Source organism: Castor canadensis, chromosome 6 (genome assembly GCF_047511655.1).
Source record: "Castor canadensis chromosome 6, mCasCan1.hap1v2, whole genome shotgun sequence".
Lineage (NCBI taxonomy): Eukaryota > Metazoa > Chordata > Mammalia > Rodentia > Castoridae > Castor > Castor canadensis.
The window spans coordinates 168,253,674-168,275,624 of NC_133391.1; the positions used below are offsets into that span (position 1 = coordinate 168,253,674).

Genomic DNA, 21,951 nt, shown 5'->3' on the forward strand with positions numbered 1-21,951 from the left:
TTCTCTCTTCCAATATCAAACTGAGTTTGTGAATTGTGACTTGATGCATCAGCTTGTGGGTTTGAAGGTCTCTTCTTGATGACATCTAAGAGAGTGAGCTTTCTCTCAGTTCAAGCATAAAATTCAACTTTCCCATTTAAAAAACTTTTATGATGGGTGATTTTCTCTCCTACCCACACATAGCCCATTGGTCCTATTCCCACAACTTCATCAACAGTGTAGGTTCCCGAACTGTGGGAACTCAGTCCTGGTAGTGGTTAATTCTCCCATTGTGCCAGCATGGAGGAGGAGGAAGCTCAGTGATGAGTACATTCAGACCGGGGTATGGCTCAAGAGGTAGTACATTTGCCTATTAAGCTTGAGGTCCTGAGCTCAATCTCCAGTACAGCCAAACACAAAAGAGTGCCACACTGGCCACACAGGTCGGCAAGACAAGCCATGCATAAGCACAGAGGCACCCAACTTGCCAGGCCTTCTTTCTTCTGCCAAGGTCACTTATCTCAGTGATCTTCACAGCTCTCATTTTATCCTCACTAAGCCATTATTCATGATCACTGAAGTCTCCACTAGCAGGTGCTCGAGCAACTGGGAAATGTGAGCATTTGAAAGCAAGAGCTGGAATCCTGAACAAACAAACCCCAACCAGAAAAAATAGTCTACAAGAAAAAAATCTTCGGGTATACTTTATGTTCCTAGAGTCACTTGAATTGGAGGGCTTGGGAAAAGAAAGATGACACACTCATTAAATACACTATGACGTCAATATTCACATTGTAAATACCGTGAAATCTGTGACGTGAGGTTGCAAAGTCATTAGGTATCAGTACTGTCTAGTCCCATAGGATAGAATTGACAAACTACAGTCAAAGAGCCAAATCTGACCTCCTGTCTGTTTTTGTGAATACAAAACCATTCTCACTTTTAAGGTTTTCTCTATGCCTGCTTTTGCCCTGCAAGCCCAGAGCTGCATAAGTGCAGTAGAGACCTCTGTCCTGAACAGCTTGAAATATCTGACCCTCGACAGAAAGGTTGCCCACCCCTAAGTAGAATATCAACCAAAATAGTCATACCCCTGAATGGCACTGATTTTCTCTGATATTTTTGTAGTAGGAAAAAATACTATATTCAGATTATTGGAGAAAAACAACTTCAAGCCTTTTGCAAATTATTGTGTGTGTTATAACTACACATGCTACATTTCTGTACAGTTGCCAGTTACGTTAGCTTACACAGCTTGCTTGGGGAATTTGCTTTCTCCTTTCAGATGTCCCACATAGCATGTTTGAGCCACTAATTTATCATATACCTGTCATCTCTCCATTCTTTTTCCAAATGTTTGTCCATTGCATTTGTTGCTACATTCTGCATGGTCACAAATATCAGTGCACTTCCCCTAAACACTTTACCATACTTATTGACAGCCAGTTTAATTTTTATTTCAGTTCTGTTTTTCCCTTTGAGGTACAATTTGCATATAGGGAAGTGCACAATCTTAAGGGTACCATTCAACAAATTTTAACAAATGCACGCAAATGTGTAACCCAAACCGTCCTCAATACATAACATTACACCATCACCCCAGGAAGGTGGTTGATGACCCTTCCCCTAAATCTCCACCTTACTCTGTCAAAGGCAGTGCAGATTTGGATTTTCCCTATCATAGGTAAGTTTTGACTGTGTGAGAATTCCACATTATTTTGACAGGATGTCCTGCACTGGACATAAAGCTATTGGATTCCTGCAGGCTGTTGCCTGCCTCAGCAGTTTGGTCCTTTGCATTGCTGAGGAACCTGGTATAAAACAGTAGCTGTTTTTTATCCATCCTCCTGTTGATGAACACTGGACTCTTCCAGTTTGGAGCAACTATGAATAAAGCTGTCATGAACATTCTTGCACAAATGATTTCGAATATCTTTGTTTTATCGTCCTTGGGAAAACATCTTGGACTAGAATCACTGAGTCGTTGCATAGATATCGGTATAGTTTTCAAAAACCTTGCCTGACCTTTCCCCAGTGTTTGCAGTTTTAGCATCCCACAACAACCTATTTGAGTTTTGGTGGCTTCACAGCCTTGCTAACATTTGGCAGAGTTAATCTTTTTCAAAATAGCTATTCAAGTGGATGTGAACCAATATCTCAGTTTGGTTTTAATTTGCCTCTATAATCACCAATGAATTTGAGCACGTTTTTAGTTATTGTAAATTATTTTAATGTAGGGTTTACTACTGATATGATAGTCTTAAAACAGGACTCCTATGAAAAATGTGATGTGACGGTAATACACAAATTTCATGTTGGCTTTAGTTTTTTTCTATTAGATTTCATTAAATAATGTATTCCAACAACATTCTTTCTAGAAACACCTGAGATGTTAAGATATCTGCTCATGCAAGAACACACTCTTACACAACAGCGAACAGTAGTAACAAGTCCAAAGCAAGGAGCCCTGTAGTCACCTCATTTTTTGGTTTTGTTTTGTTTTGCATATCTTTTTATTTGGTTTATCCTATGTCAGGGAAATATCCCCACTGTCACTGTCCAGTTAAAATTCCCACCCTTCTCTCTCCCTTCACCACCTCAACAGAACTGAAAGAAATATTTCCATCATACTTACCTGTGCTGGTATCTAAAAATGTTAAACTGCCTTAAATAAGTTAATTATTTTTATTTCTCTTTCATTTTTGTCTCAAATTGGAAATCTGCCTTACCAGCCCTCCCATGCACTTCCTCTCCATGCTACCATCTAATTGTGCCCCATCATGTCTTCCAAGACCTCATTCAAACCACATTTCTGCCCAGGTGTCTTCCTTCCCTAGTGCAGTTCAATATCTGCTAATTTAAAACACTTTCTGTGTTAGCCAGCTATTAATTTATAGTTTATACATTGTTTCCATGTAATTTTCCTCAAGTTAACAGGACTTAAGCACTCAACTTTAAAAAAAAACAAATTTCAATTCAGAAATTCTAGTATGGAGTATATCTAGTATGCATCCAACATTTCTTTATACAGAAATGTTGTATAATATAGAATTATACAGAATAGAAGATTAATTGACTCTGGATGCAATGAAGCCAGTAGGGAATGTTTAACCCTGTGCTTCTCAAGGATTTGTTTTCATCAAAACAAAATACAATAATAATTATGTATTGTAAATTTAAAAGTCAATCATTGGACCAGTTTCATTTACTATTGTTGACTGGCAAGGAGTCAACCAGGAGTGTTCTGGGATATTCACATTGTTTTGGTTATCTGCTACTCTTTTTTTCTGATACTGGTGTTTAAACTCAGAGTCTTGCACTTCCTAGGCAAGTGATACAGTACTTGAGTCAGGCCTCCTACCTTTCTAGTTGTATTTTGGTTTTCTTGTTGGTTTGGGATTTAGGGGTGGTGCTGGTGGTTGAACTCAGCTCGTGGCACTTCCTAGGCAGGCACTCTACCACTTGAGCCATGCCCCCATTCCTTTGTGCTTTAATTATCTTTCAAATAGGGTCTTGCACTTTAACCTGGGCAGACCTGGACTACAATCCTCCTGTCTGCTTCGCACATAACTGGGATGATGGGTGCACACCACCACGCCCAACTTGAGATGGAGTCTCAACTTTTTGCCCAGACTGACCTTGAACCACAATCCTGATTTCTACCTCCCGAGTAGCTGGGATTACAGGCATGAGCCACCAAGCCTGGCATGTATTTTGGTTTTGAGATTGAGCTCCTGCTTTGCCTAAGCTGGCCTGGAACTCATAATCTTCCTGCCTCTGCCTCCTGAGTGGCTGTGACCATAGGCAAGAATCCCACGCCTGGATGACTATCAATTACTTTTTGACAAACTTTCCCAAAGCTCATTGTCTTTAACAATATGATTTTACTTACTCAGGAGCCTAGGGTCTAGAATGCAGGCAGGGAGTATCTATGTAGTTCTTCTGTTCCATATGGGATTAACTGAGGCCATTCGCTGTACTGCCTGGGACAAAAGGAAAGTCCTGCAGGGTTTCTCTTATGTGTCTAGCACCTCAGTGCCTCTCTGCGTGGCCCCTGTTTCTCTACATGGCTCTCTTGGGCTTCTTCACCACAGAGTCGCTAAACCTCTTGAATAGAAGCTGGCTTCCAAAAGGGACAGTCTCTTGTGACAAGGCCCAGCTAGCAGAAGTTAGAAAGTTACAAAGCTCCATTTCCATTGTATTTTATTAGTTTAAATAGGTCACTGACCAGTCCAGAGTCAAGGGAAGGAAGAGAAATTGACATCCCGTGGATGACTAGGCAAGAATTTTTTTGGCTGACTTTAATCTGTTATATGTGTTGCTGACCCAGGTATGTCTACTTTAACTAGACTTGTTTAACCAGGATTAACCACTGTATGGGAACTTTGGGATATTAGCCAACAGCTACTGGTTGGTTTTCTGTGCTGTATACAGTCTTATGGTGATTTTAGCTCAGTTCACCTTCCAGGACTCTTTGTCACCTGTCACACTACTAGTTGTAGAACAGTTATTCCTGGCATATAAGCAATGTGACACCTTCCTCCAGAAAAAGGCTCCATAAGAAGAAAAAGTCTGTAAAACCTCCACTGCTAAGAAAAGAATAGCTAATACATTCTGTTTTATTTTATATAAAGAGTTTCCTGACTAATTGTCAATAGGTAGTATTGGTGTACCCTTTCATTCCATCAGTGACACTACCCTTCAAAGACCCAGACTATAAAACCTCTCATCCTTTAACACACAATTCATGTTCATAGTATGGTATGTTTTTGGTTGGATCTCTGAAAAGGAGAATAAGGGAGAAATACAAATTCTGACCTTTACATATAGTTTATTTTATCCAGATAAACGAAAATTGTGTTTCCCATATAGTAACCTTAAGGTTAAATACTAACATTTCTCGTGTCTGTTTTGTGATGCAAAATACTGCCCTAAATTCTAAATTAGAATGAAAAGAAGGTTCTTGTTTTGCTGTTATTATTGGTGATAGTGATGGAGTTTGTGCATGTCTTTGTGTATATGTGTGTGTGTGCACACGTGTATCAGTACGTCAATTACAAGGAAGTCTGTGTTTTTCATATTATTAACTCAATAGTTTTTTTTTAAGTCACTTTATTTTCCTGTAGGGAAAAATGCAGTTCAACCTGCATTCTTCCTGTAGGGAAAAATGCAGTTCAACCCCACCAACTACAACTGAAACAAAACAAAAATCCTAGTTGTCTCTTCTTGAATAGGAACAGAAGATGAATGAACCCTTGACTCTGATGAAGCTATCATTTTCTCCTAAATTAATAATGACCTGTGTTTCAAGAAGAATTCAAAACTGTTCCTAGAGATTCATTACTTTACTTTTGTACACAAAGTCAGTCTTATTGTTCCTGGTGCATTTTCTGAGGCAAGGGCACATTCAAGCAATTTGTGAGGAGCTGCATGACTTGGAAAAGGGCCCAATAGAAACTAAATCAACACCACTGACTCACTTCAGTTAGACCATTAAGCACATTAGGTGATGAGGATTTTGTCAGCTCCTCTCTAGCCAGATTAAATCAACAAATTAAAAATGAAGGATGTCCTTTCTGGCTGTGAATTTCCTGATCTGTTCATCAAGACTCACTCCAGGTCCTGCTCTGCCCTGTTGCTTTAAACAAACATGGTGCCCTTAGGAGCAGAACAGGGACAGGCTAATGACAACTGTCACTGGTGAGTTCTGATTTATCTTCTTATAATTGTCCTCAATTAGAAGCCACTAGGAACACATCATAGAACATTTATAAGTGAAAATAATGTTTCATTTAGCAGAAAGCTTGTGTGAATGAAATATTGTAATGGGCTTAATTAGAGAGAGGAAAATTAGTTTGTTCATGTCTGTAGGATGGACAGATTATAACAACTAAAAAGCAAAAGGCATAACTATAAAACACGACAAAATCAGCCCTACTTGAAGTTCATATGTGCAAATACATCTCTTTCCACAAACATAAATAATTTTGCTCACTATTGTCTTGTTTTGAATTGAATTATACACTCTGACTTTAAGAAAAAAATGGTCATATGTGAATTTAGATGTATAAAAATATAAATTAAGGTTGCACTGTTTTCATAAAAGGTTTTGCTTTGATGCACTGATAAATAAAAAGTACCTAAAGTACTGAATAGTAGGGTGATCTTTGAAGCGGTATTCTGATATCTCAGCAGCTGATTGCTGAATACTTTTACTCAAAACCAGGTTGCATAGCTATGCACTGGTGACTTATGCCCATAATCCTAGCTACATGGGAGGCTGAGATCTAGAGCATTGCAGTTTGAGAGACCCCATCTCAACCAATAGATGAGCATGGTGGCTCATGCCTGTCATCCCAAGCTACATGAAAGTTTTAGGATAATCATATTTCCAGCCAAATAGTTTGGGAGACCACATCACAATGAAAAAAACCCTGGATATAGTGGTATGTGTCATCTCAGAAACAGTGGGAAGCCTAAAATAGGAAGGTCATGGTCCAAGCTGGCTTGGGCAAAAAGCAAGACCCTATTTCCCAAAAGTCAGAGCAGAAAGGGATGGAAGCATGGTTCAGATAGTAGAGTTCCTGCCTAGGAAGTGCAAAGCCCCGAGTTCTCTACCCCCTAAAAAAGAAATAAAAGAAACAGGTTGTACAAATTTAAATATTCACTCAGTAGATTACTTATTTATTCCAGTGATGCTTTATGACAGAAGTATAATAAAAGTGTTGTCCCTTTCTGGTCACAGTACAGTTCCAAAGAAGACAAAATTCAGCCACATACACAAAGGATACACTTACAGTATTAAGAGCAAACCCAGCACTGTCCTAACTGTGCAGACTTCCATTTGTGGACACGTGTTTTGTGATTACCAGGTCCTGATCTTGGGTTTACTCTCACAGCAATGGGCTACCACGATGGCTTTTGAATTAGGATTGTAAGGATTGCCTTGATTAGATTTCGGCTTTAGGATATCAGTGTCAGTGACATTGGAGATAATTGATTGGCACATAATCCCTACAGGCTGGAAGAATAAGACTGAGGCAGGTAGGTAGAGTGAAGCTGAAGAGAGGCAGGGAGGGGTTGGTGCAAGTGGGATTTGCATCTGGGACTGTTACATACATTACCACTTAGTTACAACAATGGCTGTCTGTGACAGATCCTGTTTACATAATTCAAAATGCCCAGTGCAAATTCAGGGCCTCCTGTGCACAAAGGAGGAGAAAAATAATATTCAAGACCTTTAAAAAAATTGAAAGCTTTTTTTCTGTCTCTTCCTCAGCTTACTATTTAATGCAATTCTAAGTAAAGAAAGATTTAAATTTTTAAGTTATGGCAAATTTTACTATTCATCTTTATGTCGTGCTAATCCAGATTTAAATGCAAATATAAGAACATTTAACCTGCATGCGGAATCACTGAAATTATAGAGTCCATATTTCATAACCCATACGTGCATACATATTTTGTTCCTATCAGAACAGTGAAAACACTGCACAAAATTGTCTGAACTATTTTTATTGCACTCCCTGCTAGGAACATATTCTACCCACATCCTCTTACTGATGCATAAGAAAGGTCTAAAAGGAAAGAGAGTTGTGGCTGCCATAACTTTCTCTCTCCTTCCTGGTCATCATTTCAGCTTGAGTGGTTGGCTGACACAAGGAAGGAACATGAGTAAGGGAGATGACAGCTCCTTGATCATTCATGTTTCTTAGAATACCCGGCCTTCTTTACTCAAGGCGGGTTTTGGTTCATAGGGAAAGCCTGGTCTTTTGGAGCTGTCAGCACTCCCGCATCCCTTGTGTTCACTTTTACTCACATGATGATGTAGTAGTAGGTCATTGCAAATGCTCTGTGTGAATAAGGCAGCAAGAAACAGAGGATATGTGAATTGTGCAGAGCTCCTTCACACATCTGCCTGGTCCACTGCGCCATCAGATCTCACTTGAAAAAAATATTCAAAGACAGACTCGGTAAGTTTCTAGAGGGCAGCAGTAGAGCTTAAAACTCAGCATGGGACCTTGTGAGCAAGGGGCCCTGTGCAACTGCAGAGCTCTTAGGTCAGGGAGCTGGCCCTGATACTGTTACCTCAGTACATGCATGGGAATCTAGAATAAAGAAGAGCAACTTTGTCCATGTTTCCCTCAGAGAGTGGGGACTATGGTGGTTATTAAAAATACCACCATTAAAAATTAAGTGACAGTTTTTAAAGACTGGTAATGAAGACTGTCTTCAATAATTACAATGGGGTTTGATAGTAGGAAGAAGTGATTGGGCTCAACTCCAAATGCAGCAATGCAAAATGAGAATTTACAGCTGATGAGCAAGGCTGGGCCAAGTGATGGAAAATTCCTATGAAAAGTACTACAGATAAAGGGGGATTCTGACTAAACCCATCTAAAAGGATTCTTTCTGAAAGCAGGCTAGAGTGATAAGACATCACCTGGGGGATGGTGAAGGATGGAAGCCTGATCAGATATCAAGAGTGGGGGATGGTGGTTAAACTGAGATCCTGAGTTCTTACCAGAACTGCACTCTACAAACAAGGACCAGGACACTGGAGACAAAAAAAAAAGAAAAAAAAAAAACCTCAGAAGAGCCTTACCAAAGTTTAGATAAAGAGGGAGCTTTTGTTCCTGGGAGGAGTTACTCATATCTTCCAGGTGTGGCGCTCTTTATACCAGCACAGGAGATATAGGCAAAAAGCTCCAACAAGGCAATTGGGGAAGGGTGTTTGAGCAGGCATTTATAATGGAAAATGGGTATAACGTGTGTCAACAATTGTTTGTGAAAAGATGTACCTTAAACATCTTAGAAACATTAGTAAAATATTTTAATTCATGACTCATAAATGATTTTAAATATCTGGCTGGCAGTACAGTTGTTTGAGATAATTCTTGTTCTTTCCTGAAAGAAGAACTTGAAGATACACACACCTGCTTTGTACATCCAGATGGGGAGAGAGGAGATGCCGCCCCAGTCTTTTAGTTTCAAGTGTCAGATGGCGAATGTTTCCATAAACATGGAAAGCAACAGACAATCAAGGAGAGCATTTTCCAAGAGTCAGGATAGTGGATTGGAGGGGATGAAGCAGACAGTTGTTTCCCTGAAAATTAACAAGAGCAGAAGTGTAACCACCGGGATATACTTGTTCAGTAAGGACAGCCTTACTGGAATGAATGTTGCCAGAGAATCAGTTAGTTATATTGCATGAGATCTCCTGAACTGGCACAGCTTGCATTAAGACTTGTACTTTGCATCAGCACTGTAAGCCAAAGGATCGTTTAAATTTGTCCTGAAAACATATGGCAATGCACAGTATTGGGTCCTGATGGCCTGAGTTTTTCTTCAATGGCAGTACATTTTCCTTGTATCTGATTGGCAATGGGCAGTGTGAGTGAAGTGTTACGTCTCAGTGATGGTGATAACTCCATCTCTCATGGAACAAGGCAGAAATTAGCCAGAGCAGGCCATCTGAGCTCTGACTGATAAGAATGAAGAAAAGAATAATCAAAAGTGAACAATGACTTCTGATTGTTTTCATTCTTTCTCTCTCCTTCCTTTCTCTGTCTTTACTCCACTATTCCCAATCTTCATTTCATCCAAGTTTAATAATTACATGAGAAAAAAATTAAGTAGTATTTTGAATACAGAAAAACCTAATTCAGGGGAAAGAAAATGAAGTATTACCAAACCATACTCCAGTAATTTATTTTGCTTTTAATTTGGGAATTGTTACAGATTCATATGAAGATGTAAAGTAAATTACACAGATTGATCACTTGAAATTTCACCTGGTTCCTCCTGTAGGAACATCTTACAGAAGCAGGATAATATCACAACCTGGAAATGACATTAGTATAATCCACGTTTCTCTGGTTTTCTATGCACTCATTTGTGTGTACGTATGTTTGTGTGTACGTATGTTTGTGTGTTTGGTGCTATGCAAATTTGTCAGTTAGGTAGCTTTGTGTAACCACCAGCACAATCGAGATTTAGGACAGCTCCCTCACTGCAAAGCTCCCTCATTCTAGCCCCATACCTGCAGACTCTACTCTGTTTTCCAGCTCTATAATTTTTGTGTGACAAGAATATTATTTGCTTTTTCACCAAGTGTACTTCTTTTGAGAGTTATTGCTGTTGCATACACCAACAAGCCTTTCTTTTACCTGCTAAGTAGGTTTCCTTAGTATAGATAGATCAGCTTACTTAGCCATGCACTTGTTGAAGGATATTTGGTTATTGATGACCTTTGGTAATTATGAATAGATCCACTATGAATATTCACTCATCAAATATTCTAACTAAAACTGTGCCTAAATTTAAGGAGCTACCATAACGAAATAATCTCACAGGAATAATTTGTGGAGCAAAAGTATTTTATGCAAAAGATGCAAAGGACCAAAATTTGGAACACCCTTGCCATTTATCAGTAAGCCCACTAACTACTCTTCTCCTACCAAAAAATTAGTCAGAAGTGATCCAACTGCAGAATCCAGAGAACTCTCTGTTCACAGTCAGGTTCAGGGAATGAAGTGTTCAAGTTAATCAACACCTAACTGTGAATTATAAAGAATGCCAAGTAGAATTATCAATAACAACATACAGTGCAGTATTGTTAGCACATAAACTGTGTAGACTATTCAGTTTAATGGTTTGGAAAGCAAAGGCATTATGATACTTCATTTTCTAACATTGTTGGAAATGTTGCTTCAACTGTGGTAAATGTCCTGTGTACTAGAATAATCATTAAAAATAAAATCTAGCCTATGTATGGGAGGTTTCCCAGAAAACTATAGAAGGAGATATAACACGAGATATTTCTACTTTATAATACCCCATTTGTTTCTGCTTCTGATCTTGAGTTTTATACATAATATGCTTCTTGTAATATAGTTACAATCAAGTACAAAACAGTAAAACAAATTTGAAGACAAGAAGCTTGAATGGATTTCTTTCCCACGGTAAGAGCTTGGCTTTTGTGTAGATAGCACATTTTGGATGATGGAGCCTCGAGCTAATTCTTTCTGGTTGTTAGAAATTGCCGTATTTATTTTGAAGGAATTAGAACAAGCACAATGCATGTTCTTTCTGTATTGCTTAACTCTAGCTGGCTAGCTCCCAATTGTGATGGTGTTGTGCTCCTCTGTGATAAACACAGGAGCCATATGTGTCAAAGCTGCAGAGGGGAGATGTTACTATTTTTCCATATCAGTTGCTTGGATAATTTGTCAGTCACCAATGCCAACAAAATTAGCTTAGAAATATGGATTGATTCTGCTTGAAACTAAAGAGAAATTAATAAAACAATTTGAGTCTGATATATTTCCTCCTATGGTTTTGAAAGTAGGAAATGGTCCTTACAGCTTTCACTAAGGCAAGAACGATGACAATTGCAAGGACAGGCTTCCTGTGTGACACTGATTGGAAAACTTATGATTTAAAAGCAAATCATCTTTCTTTGTAAATAACACACTGTTTTATTCTTCCCCATTTTCATGTGGGAAAGAAAGATAGACCATGTAAATTCCACACGGCCTGTGACTTATTTGTGCAATAACGTTTGTTGGTCCCCATACATGGACAAGTAGAATTTCACAAGGTTGGCTGAACTTCATTCACTTCTGGGAATTGGCTCTGTTCCTCCACATGTGATCATGTGCCTTGCTTTTTTTGGGGTGGGAGGTTAGGAAGAGAGTAGTAACGTGTCTTATGTTCCTAGCAGAATTCTATGGGTTTCACATGCTTTTTATACTTAACTTTCATAAGATCCCTGTGGGAAAAATGCTAGCAGTACCCCCATGTTAACAATGAGGAAACTGAAGCTTCAAGACAGTCAGTGGCTTGTTGAGGGTCCTGTGAACCTGTGTGCAGAAGTATCTTGAACACAGTTCTTCACCCAGCAATTCCATGCACTTGTCCCCAGAAGTCCCTACCTGACTGCAAAGTTATGTTAATCAGCTTCCCATCACTATAAAACAAAATACATTGGATAATTAACATACAAGGAGAAAAAGTTAATTTGTGCTCACAGTTTGAAAGGTTCCAGTCCATGATCAATTGAACTCATTCCTTTAGCCCTGTGGAAAGGCAGCACATCACAGTGGGAGCAAATGGCAGAATGAAACTGCTTACCTCATGAGCCAGGGAACAAAGACAGAAAAGGTCCAAAGTCCCACATTCCCTATATTGGGCCTAACTCCAGTAACTAAGGACCTCCTAGTAAGCCCCATCTTTCAAAGGTTCCACCACCTTCCAATAGCTCCATCCTGGGGAACTTTAACCAACCTATAAGGGACATTCAATGTCCAGCTACAGCAGAAGTCATGGAGAGCTGATGCTCTCCCTCTTCTCTGTCCCTGAAGGTCACAGGGAGTACCACTCACCAAGAGTCTGTGGAAACTTTCCTGGGCCATCATAGCTGGGACTGATTGTGATTGACAGCGCAGGTGCAGGAACTGCACGTAGTATTTTCTTAATTTTCCCATTTCCCCAAGTCTGCTCCCATTTGGCCCTACCACAGCAGACTGCAGTATACTTCAAGGTTTGAAAAAGATTAGCATAAGATATGATCAATCAACACTGATATTAATTTATTATGATTGATTATAACTATGACCTGTCATAATTTACAAACCATTTTAAACAGTTCTGTACTTCCTCCAGATGGACCAGGCTCTTGATCACCTGACATTTAATCACCTATAAAAAAAAGAAGCTTATTTAGTCTTCACATTATCACCAAGAGAGGTCAAGCATTGCCCAGAGTTTTGTGAATTGAGAGATCAGAACTGGACTCCAAACCTAGTGTGTCTGGCTTCAGAGCCCACACTCCTGACAACTACACAAGTTGTATCCTGATTGAGAAGCTTGGTGGTTCTGTTACTATTGATTATAGCCCTGTAAAAATGTTTATAACAGCTATATATTTCATAGAAGTAGTTAAAGCTAAAAGAAAATATGTAATCTAAGAAAGAGACACTCTTGCATGGTAGAGAGATTATGGCATTCATTTAGAAATATTTCATAGACAGGGATAGAGGCCACAAGGCACTGACTAAAGAGAAATCAATTCCACCAAAAAGTTTTGGGGGAACCAGAGTCATTCACCAGCCCTAACTAATGAGTGCTGGGGACAGCACGCTTGTGAAAGGGCAAGTGTGACCTAAAGCAAAACTCCTTGTGAACCAATTCTCATCATTTCTACTACACACATACTTTCCCATAGTATTTGAGACTTTGGACTAAGGTCTTTTTATTTTGCAGCCATTGCCTATTCGTGTGAGGAGCCACAAAATCACCTACTAAAAATATTTTCTGATAGAATACAAGGTCAAGTCATACAGACATCTTCAATGTAAGGGTCTTTGTTCCTGTAGGCTAGCATCAAACATTAGCTTGGAAGCAATTTATTTTACAACAGTTGCACTTCCTTATGTTTTAGGTACATTGCTTAACTTGAAAGCAGAAGAAAAACTCATAGTTCTCTAGCTTTATTTCATTTTGAAAGGTACAGGGAGCAATAATGCTCCCATGATATAGTGTGCAGATTGATTGGGCATCAAAAAGTTGAAAATAAAAATAAGAAAATGTATTTGAGCAGGTTCATAAGAGGATCAGTAGTAATGCTTCACTTTGTGTCTTTTCCTGACATTAAGGAAACCTCTGAACTTTCATATTATGTTTTTATTAAAAATGGCCGAGAGGTGAGTAGGGAAGGCTATCGTGTTGGAAGTGGCCAGGATGAAAATCACTTCTCACGGAACTCGAAGGTTTAAACTAGCTCCCCCTTGCCCCTACTTCATGCCCTCAGAATGTGGAAATTGATGGTTGCTACTGGAAATGTCCAAATTGCCTCAAACTTCAAACACTGTAAAAGTGGTTCTGTGATTTTCCTCACATGTGAAAGGGAGAAAGGAAAGAATTGTATCTCTAATCCTTATTTCCCTCTACTACTTGTACTTACATATTTCAAAATGGTTTGGCTTCATTTGGGTTACTATGAGTGTTTCTAATAATGGCAAGAATATTATATAGAATGGAGTTGCAAGGAGTTTGGGGGAGGGGAAGTTCTGGGTTTGAATGCAAGGTCTTGTGCTTGCTAGGGAAGCAACTCTACCACTTGAACTACATAATCACAAGGATTCACCTGAGCATTTAATTAAACATATTTCTAAGTACAAGAATCATATTTTTCTCAACTATCAAAGATATAATTAAATTAATGTTTGTACTAATAGCTTCACGTCTTTCTATTAGTTTTCATAAAATAAACTTTAAAACCAAAGTGAAGCACTCTTTACATTCTTCCTCAGACTCACCATTATGAATTTGGCACCTTTTCAGTCTGTGTATACATGTTCTCTCTCCCTGTCCCTCTCCAACTCTCTCTGTGTGTATGCGGATTAGTTGTGTGTATTTATGTATAATATTGTGTGTTCAATGTTAAAAATCACAGAATTGGGATCTTTTAATACAAATCTTAGGTGCAGCTTGAATTGTTTTAGATTTTGTTTTTCAGAACTACATATGAACTGCCTAATTCGTTTTACCTTCCAAGGTGTGTTATTTGCATGAATGTCATTGCCAGGTATTGCCTCATGGCTTGCTCTCTTACCTACAAAACAGATAGCTAACTTCCTTTCTCTTCTCTAACACTCAGTACCATTAGACAGTCAAATTTTTTGACAGCCTGAAGGGTATAAAGAAGCATTGTGTGTTTAGTTTTACTGCAGTTCCTTTAACATGTTCATACTTGGTTATTGTGTTATGTATCAGCTGTGCACATTTCTTGATCCTTCTTTTCATTTGATTTTTAATCTCTGTTATTATTGATTTTAAGAGTTGATTATACATTCTGGAAACTCCCTTTTTACTTACATGCATTACAGCTGTTTTTCAACTTGGTTTATACTGTTACGTTTTAGTCACATATGAATTCAATTCTGATTCAGCCAGATGTGTGACTCCAACAGTTCAAAACATGGACTCTAGAACCAGAAGCCAAGATCTTAATCTTGGCCCCACTACTTGCCTGCTGTGGGACCTCCAGCAACTTCTTTAGCATCTTTTTTATCTTGGTTTCATTTCCTACAAATTAGGAAACAATACTTCAAAAGCTTTATCATCGTGGGGTGGAGGTGTAGCTGGAGCTTCACGCATGTGCTTAGCAGGTGTAAAGTCCAGGGTTCAGACTGAAGAACAACTGTAAATCATTCAGAACACTACCTGGTGTAAAGCATGAGCTTTACAAGTATTAGCTTTTAGGGTTTGGTTTTTCTTCTGCTTTTAATTTTTTAAAATTTTTTGGCAATATCAGGGTTTGAACTCTGGGCTTTGTGCTTGCTAGGCAGCAAGTGTTCTTTTTGAGCCACACCTCTAGCCTTAGGGTTTGTGTTTTTAATGTATTATCTCTAAGATCTCTTTCTAGAATTTCTGATGCATGCATTTGTTTAAAGGTTAAATGCTATTTATGGCAGTCTTTGTTATAAATTCATATTTTCCTCAGTCACTTTTTACTGGAACTCATACATATGTAGTATGTTTAAGTACCTGTGGACTGATTGAAATTACATCTATTATTTTTCTTAAATTTAATTTTTTAGACATGACCTCTGTTTCAACAATGAAAGCAAACTTTATTTCCCAAAATTTAAAATGCATTTAAGTTGCACCATTTGAAAAATGGACTTTTCTATGACATTAAATTCAATTATATAATTGAGAGATAGTTTACTGCAGGTAATTTCTAACACCTGATATGAGAGTATCTCAGACATAGGCATAATCCATATTAAATAAATAAATAAATAGTTTGTTTGATTTTTTTTTTAAAAGCACCCACCTTCCAGCAATTTTGAGACAAAAATTAAGTACACAAAATACGCAATTGCATAGAATAGCCTAGCAGAGAGAGGAAAGTGTGCACTTAAAGGAAATAAAATCCAAACCAGCTTTCTCTGGGGACTTCTATTCTCTGTGATCAGTCATACTTTTAATGCATTTTAACTGTGCTAAAGGAATAAGAGAAACCATTGAAGTGATTAATGCTTTTTGTCTGCCCATAAGGAAGGTGCCTCTGCTCTGAGAGGTTGGTTTAATATTCACTGTCAATGGTACTTTTTCAATTGTAATAAAAAATGTTTCTTCTTGTTTCTGTTGCATCATAAAATTGAAACACTTTTTAAAGAGATGAACAGAACAATAAATGTTATATAATAGAGTAATACGGAGCCTTATGTATGAGATCACCTGTAACGGTGGATGAGCACCCTATTTGTGCTAAGGTTGCCCCAACATTTTTATCCACCTCTGAACTGTACAGATGGAAGGTTGAGAAGCAAGAAATGCCTTGTAGATGCAAATGATGGCACATATCTCCGCTGGTCACTGTGACATCTATTCTACAGAATCAAACAATCCTTCGGTTTCAGTTTTAATACAACAATGGTTTACTTCTCACTTGTGCTCTATGTTCTTTGTGAGTTGACATAAGTCTCAATTTCATGTGGTCACGGAGGAACCTGTTCTCATGCAGAGCTTATGCAAGAGCATGAAGGCCTCATTCCTGCCCTGTGTGCTTGGGCCGGAAGTGACACCTGTCACTTCTTCTCACAGGCTTCTCCACAAACCCACTTACATGCAAGGGGCTGTAAGAAAAGAGCTAGACTTTGCTGAGCCCTGGGGGTGGCATGGGGGCAGCATGGGGGTGCTTCCATTGACTGGCTCACTTGCACTGATTTGAGTGAGTTTCCCACCATGATTTTAGATTGTGAATGACGAGTGTTTTGGTGTTGTGCAGATTAGTTTAAATCTGCTGAGTCCCTGATGAGGTGTGGTTAAGTTATTTAACATTACTAAGCCCCATCTATAAAAAAAGAGTTTTGCAATTGTTGTGAAATAGCAGGATCCAGTATACAGTAAGCACTTCATAATAAATAACTGCATTGGAAAAGGACTCTAGTGGTACAGAAATAGTAGCAAATCCTGGAGGATATAACATGAAAACTTTTTTATTGTACCAGAAAAAAATACAGCATTTCAGTTTCCTGGGGCTGCCACACAAATTATCACAACCAGGTAGATTAAAACAAAAGAAACATACTCTCTCACAGTTGTGGAGATCAAAAGTTAAAAATCAAGGTGTTATGAGGATGACGTTCCCTTTCAGTTTCCCATGGGAGATTCCTTTCACACCTTTTCTAAGTTCTGATGGCATCAGGCAGTATTTGGCTTGTGCTAAATCATTCCAGTCTCTGCCTCCATCTTTACTTGGCCATCTCCCCTACATCTGTGTGCCTGTTCTTCCATGTCTTATAAAGAGATTGTTATTGGATTTAGAGTCCTCTTAGATAATCACTAATGATCACTTTTTAAGATCATTAACTTACCTGTAGCTTCAAAAACCCTTTACCAAGTAAAGAACCATTCACAGGTTTCAAGCTTTGGATATAGACTAATCTCTTGGGGTCAGAAGGCCATCATTCAGTCTACCACAATATGAAAGTATTTTATGCAAATCCATGGCTTGTACATACACACTTAGAATGTTATCTTACCTCAAGCATGTGTCCAGCTTTAAAATACAGAAGAATTGAAGTTTGGAGCAGCTCTGAAATCTTAGTGAATCATTAATTAAACATCAGCAGCCATGGGGATCATCCCAGAAGCTCCTTACTCAGTGCAGATTCCCAGTTCAGCCTATATGTTTTCTGCTCTTGTAAGTTTCTGGTTTGTGTGTGTTAAAGAAGTGCTATTGATGATTCTGACCCAAGGAAGCATTGGATCAGAATCAGTATGCCTGAGTTCTAGTCCAGCTTCTGAAAATTCCAAGTGAGATTGATATTTAAACACTGGAATTATGATAACACATTCTTGAAAATAATAAATAATAGTCTTCATAGAGGATTAAAATAGCTAAGATGACTATGGTTCAGACTTACTCTGGTAATTCCTGAACTTAAAGTGGAATTTCTTTATACTCAATATCACTTACTAAATGAACCTGTCTTATAAACTTTAAAACAATGATTATAGGATTACATTTCTGTGTTAAGGGTTGAACTTTATAGTTTGATTTTGCTTCTGTATAATATTACATCTTTTTAATGCTAGGCAGTTGCATGGGAATAAATTTGTAAAGCTATCATTTCATATATCAATTCTGTCTGTAGATCTTATCATTGTGAAACTATTTTCCACTTTGCTAATATGGGTTGGCTTAGAAGCAAGACACCCTGTAAAAGTCATGTCTTTCTTAAAGGACTATTCTTGTGTTCATTGACATCAATCATGGCTTTTGCGAGCATTGATTTCTGTTAGAGTTCCCTTTCCCGCCACAAATATATTCAGAAGCTACCTCTAAGGTACAGATTAAAGGTATAAAATCCACTTACTTTTGAGGAACTGATGAGCTATTCGTAGAAGCTGCTTGATCAGAGGAAAAGATCTGGTGAAATCAGTATAGAAAATCATTCCCAAATGATGTCTGTCAGTAATTGGACATCTGGATTTCTCATCAATTATTGACATATAAAAGAGGGCATGCAGGAGAGCCTGCATATACAATGAAAGTTGTTCACATTTCCAAACTAAATTTACTTATCTAGTTTGAATTTAATAAATCATTCAAAATAAATCTATGTTGCTTACACAGAACCACTCTGTATACCACTTCAGAATATCATCTATGTGAGTGACTTCATAGCTGGATAATTTTGTAAGAGGTATTATTAGGTGAGAATTTGGGAATATATATTCGGTTGATGATAGTATTATTATTTTTCAATTACATAATTTAAATCTTAATAATCAACTGAAAGGAAATGTTCATAGGAAATGTCAAACTGAAGGGAGACTTATTATATCTTCTCTGTAATAAAAAAGGAGATAGTTATTTTCTTATGAGTCTTGCAAAGTCTGTATGACATTTCAGACTTGTATTTTAAAATAACTGAAATTGTTAAAAACTGCATGTGTACAGGAGCTACTGTAAGGAATAAGTTTAATGGATTAGGATTCATTTTTTAAAATGAGCTAGCTACCTGAAAATTATTGAACAATGTCCATTTATAGCATGGTAATACCTGTGAATCAAAAGGAATATATATAAATGTATTAAAATTAAGAAGGGGAACAGGTACTAGAGAAAAGGTTAGATCAAAAAGAATTAACCTAGAAGGTAACACCCACGCACAGGAAATCAATGTGAGTCAATGCCCTGTATAGCTATCCTTATCTCAACCAGCAAAAACCCTTGTTCCTTCCTATTATTGCTTATACTCTCTCTACAACAAAATTAGAAATAAGGGCAAAATAGTTTCTGCTGGGTATTGAGGGGGGGGAGAGGGAGGGGGCGGAGTGGGTGGTAAGGGAGGGGGTGGGGGCAGGGAGGAGAAATGAACCAAGCCTTGTATGCACATATGAATAATAAAAGAAAAATGAAAAAAAAAAGATTATATCAAAATGAGACTCTTTTTCTCAGTGAGATGATAATGGATATGCCATAGAGCCAACATTGCTCCCTTAATGTGCCTTTGTGTCTTGTGGTTTCGAGCCCCTTCTTTTCCAATCAATGCATTATAGCTGTGTATTCTCTTTTTTACAGTTCGGCAGAAGAGCAGTTTCACTGGCAATCGCAAGGTAAAGTACAGACACTATTTACACACCTACTGATCCTTTCTCTTAATGCACTTTAGAAGACTTAAGATGGTAAATGATGGTAAAAAATACATAAAGTTATTATGATAACTTAGGGGGAATTAAGTTCTCCTAATTTTCTAGTCACTTTTAGTTCTGCAAGGATACACAGAATTGGCTTTAATGCTGGTTGTCAATGTTTACAATAGGGTTTCTGTTAGGAATTCATGAAGATAGTATATTTTAGCCAAATATGTGATATTTAATTAATAATTAAATGATAGCCTAAAACTTTGGAATTAACATGTCATGGGTCCATTCATCACTAAAATGTCTTATTTCAGATGGTCAAAAAGATATCGAAGATGAGCTTACAACAGGTCTTGAGCTGGTGGACTCCTGTATTCGATCCCTGCAGGAGTCAGGAATCCTTGATCCTCAGGACTATGTCACAAGTGAAAGTAAGTCACCCAGCAGACATGCTGGAAGACTGCTAAGACACAGGAGATTTGTGCCAGTGTTTTTCAAATATAAGTAATATCATGAGCTGTATCAAATAAGGGCTTCAAGATATGTCTGTATTTGATTTATTTCAGTACTCCCTTTGCTCATTATTCCACCCCATTCCCATTAGATTATAAATTCCTGAAAGTCACTGACACCTGCAGTTTTCACCAAACTTTCAGCCCCTACACTAGCATATTTTATGAATTCATGCATATTTGTTAAATTGACACAATGTCTGCCTTAAAATTAACTGCCACTGCTTTACTCATCTCAGTGTTGTTAGAGACCTTAAAAATCTTCAATAATGGAAAAATAGAAAAAATTCCAACAGTATGTAAGATTTCTTTATATTCATTTAATTATATGTTTTTCAACTAGAGTGGTTGAGCCTAGAAATTTAAAAATGTAGCAATTGGAATGAGTCTCTTCTCATTTGAAAAAAATCCTAAAATTCTCTGTACTTATTTTATCAAAATCTTACCAATGGCTAAAAATTAAATTGTTAAAACATATATTACCCTGGTAATTTCTATATCAAAAATCAGGAAGGCATTGTATTCCTTAACTCAAAAAAAAGTTTCCTTGAATACTCATCAAGCCTTGCTTTATAAAAGGAAGAAATCAGATTAAGATAGCATACTTATCTTGAAAGCTGTTTAATTTACATATTAACTCACTGTCTTTATAATACCACTATGTTTTGGAAAACATCCCAGTGAACATTCAGATTTATTTAAAATCATATGAAAGAACTCATAAAACTCCTAAAGTAAGATGTGGGATTCATGTTATACTTATTCTCCATATTTTATATTTTAAAATATTTAATTGTTTCTTCTCCCTTGAAGTCATTAGACATGTTTCTGTTATAGCAACTGCAGTTAAAATGCATTGAATTAATATTTCAAACACATACACGCACCTTATTAGACAGTATGAAAACAAAGAGAAGAGTATGTCTTGCAGGAAGGGTGCATGATAATGCATATCTTATTTTTCATATAATAATAGAATAACACAGTTAATTATAAGTTTAATTATGAGTAAACCTTAATAAATAGAAGTTACAGAAAAAAGACAGAATGAAAAAGTAAAACAACTGGCAAATTAAAATAGAAAAGTCAAGTATAACAATCTAACTCTTTGTGTAAGCATACTGAATTCTCCTATAAAAATAATAAAAATTCAAATTTATAATAGGCAGAGACAAAATGGTTATGTGATGTCTATAAGAAACATATTAATAAAATAAATGTTGAAATTAAGGGCCTAGACAAATTGTGCCAGCAAATGCAATGAATGCACACAGCAGAAATAAAGAATGTGTGAGGTAAAGTGGAACTAAATACAGAAGCACTGTTCAGGTCAAAAATAGGAGTCACATGGTCAGACTCTCCTAACAATCAAGGTAAAGCACACCCACAGAGGGGACCCGTTGAGAAACCCCTCCAAACATCAACTCAAATGTTAAGAATGAAGACAAGACTGAAAAATAGGTATGGTGTGTGGGGGGGGGGTAATGAGAGGGGGAGGAGGAAGGAAGGAGATAAGGTGAGGGGGTATGGTTGATGGACTTCATACACTTACGTGAAACTGAACAAAGAACCTCTTGCAGTTGCTTTAAGTGGGGCAGGGAGGGTGTTGAAGGGGAGAGGATGGAGGCAATGTAACTGATGTACAATATAAGCCTAACTGGAATTGTCACTATGAATCCCCCCCTGCATAATGAATATATCTTAATAAAAATTTTTACAAAAAATGTAATGAATTCAATGAGCATAAATGGACCAAATAATATAGATCTGGATATAATGACAAAAATTTTAA

The 21,951-nt window shown here is 37.5% G+C and overlaps 1 protein-coding gene across 7 annotated transcripts in view; it reads left to right on the top strand.

Annotated features, from left to right (window-relative positions):
• Ctnnd2 (catenin delta 2) overlaps window positions 1-21,951 on the top strand; it is an 858,282-nt gene that overhangs the window by 440,765 nt on the left and 395,566 nt on the right. For all 7 annotated transcript variants that reach the window (XM_074077729.1, XM_074077725.1, XM_074077730.1 and 4 more), the window contains 2 exons: window positions 19,586-19,620; window positions 19,962-20,078. In XM_074077729.1, the coding sequence (XP_073933830.1) occupies window positions 19,586-19,620; window positions 19,962-20,078 (152 nt within the window). The remainder of the gene's footprint in view (window positions 1-19,585; window positions 19,621-19,961; window positions 20,079-21,951) is intronic.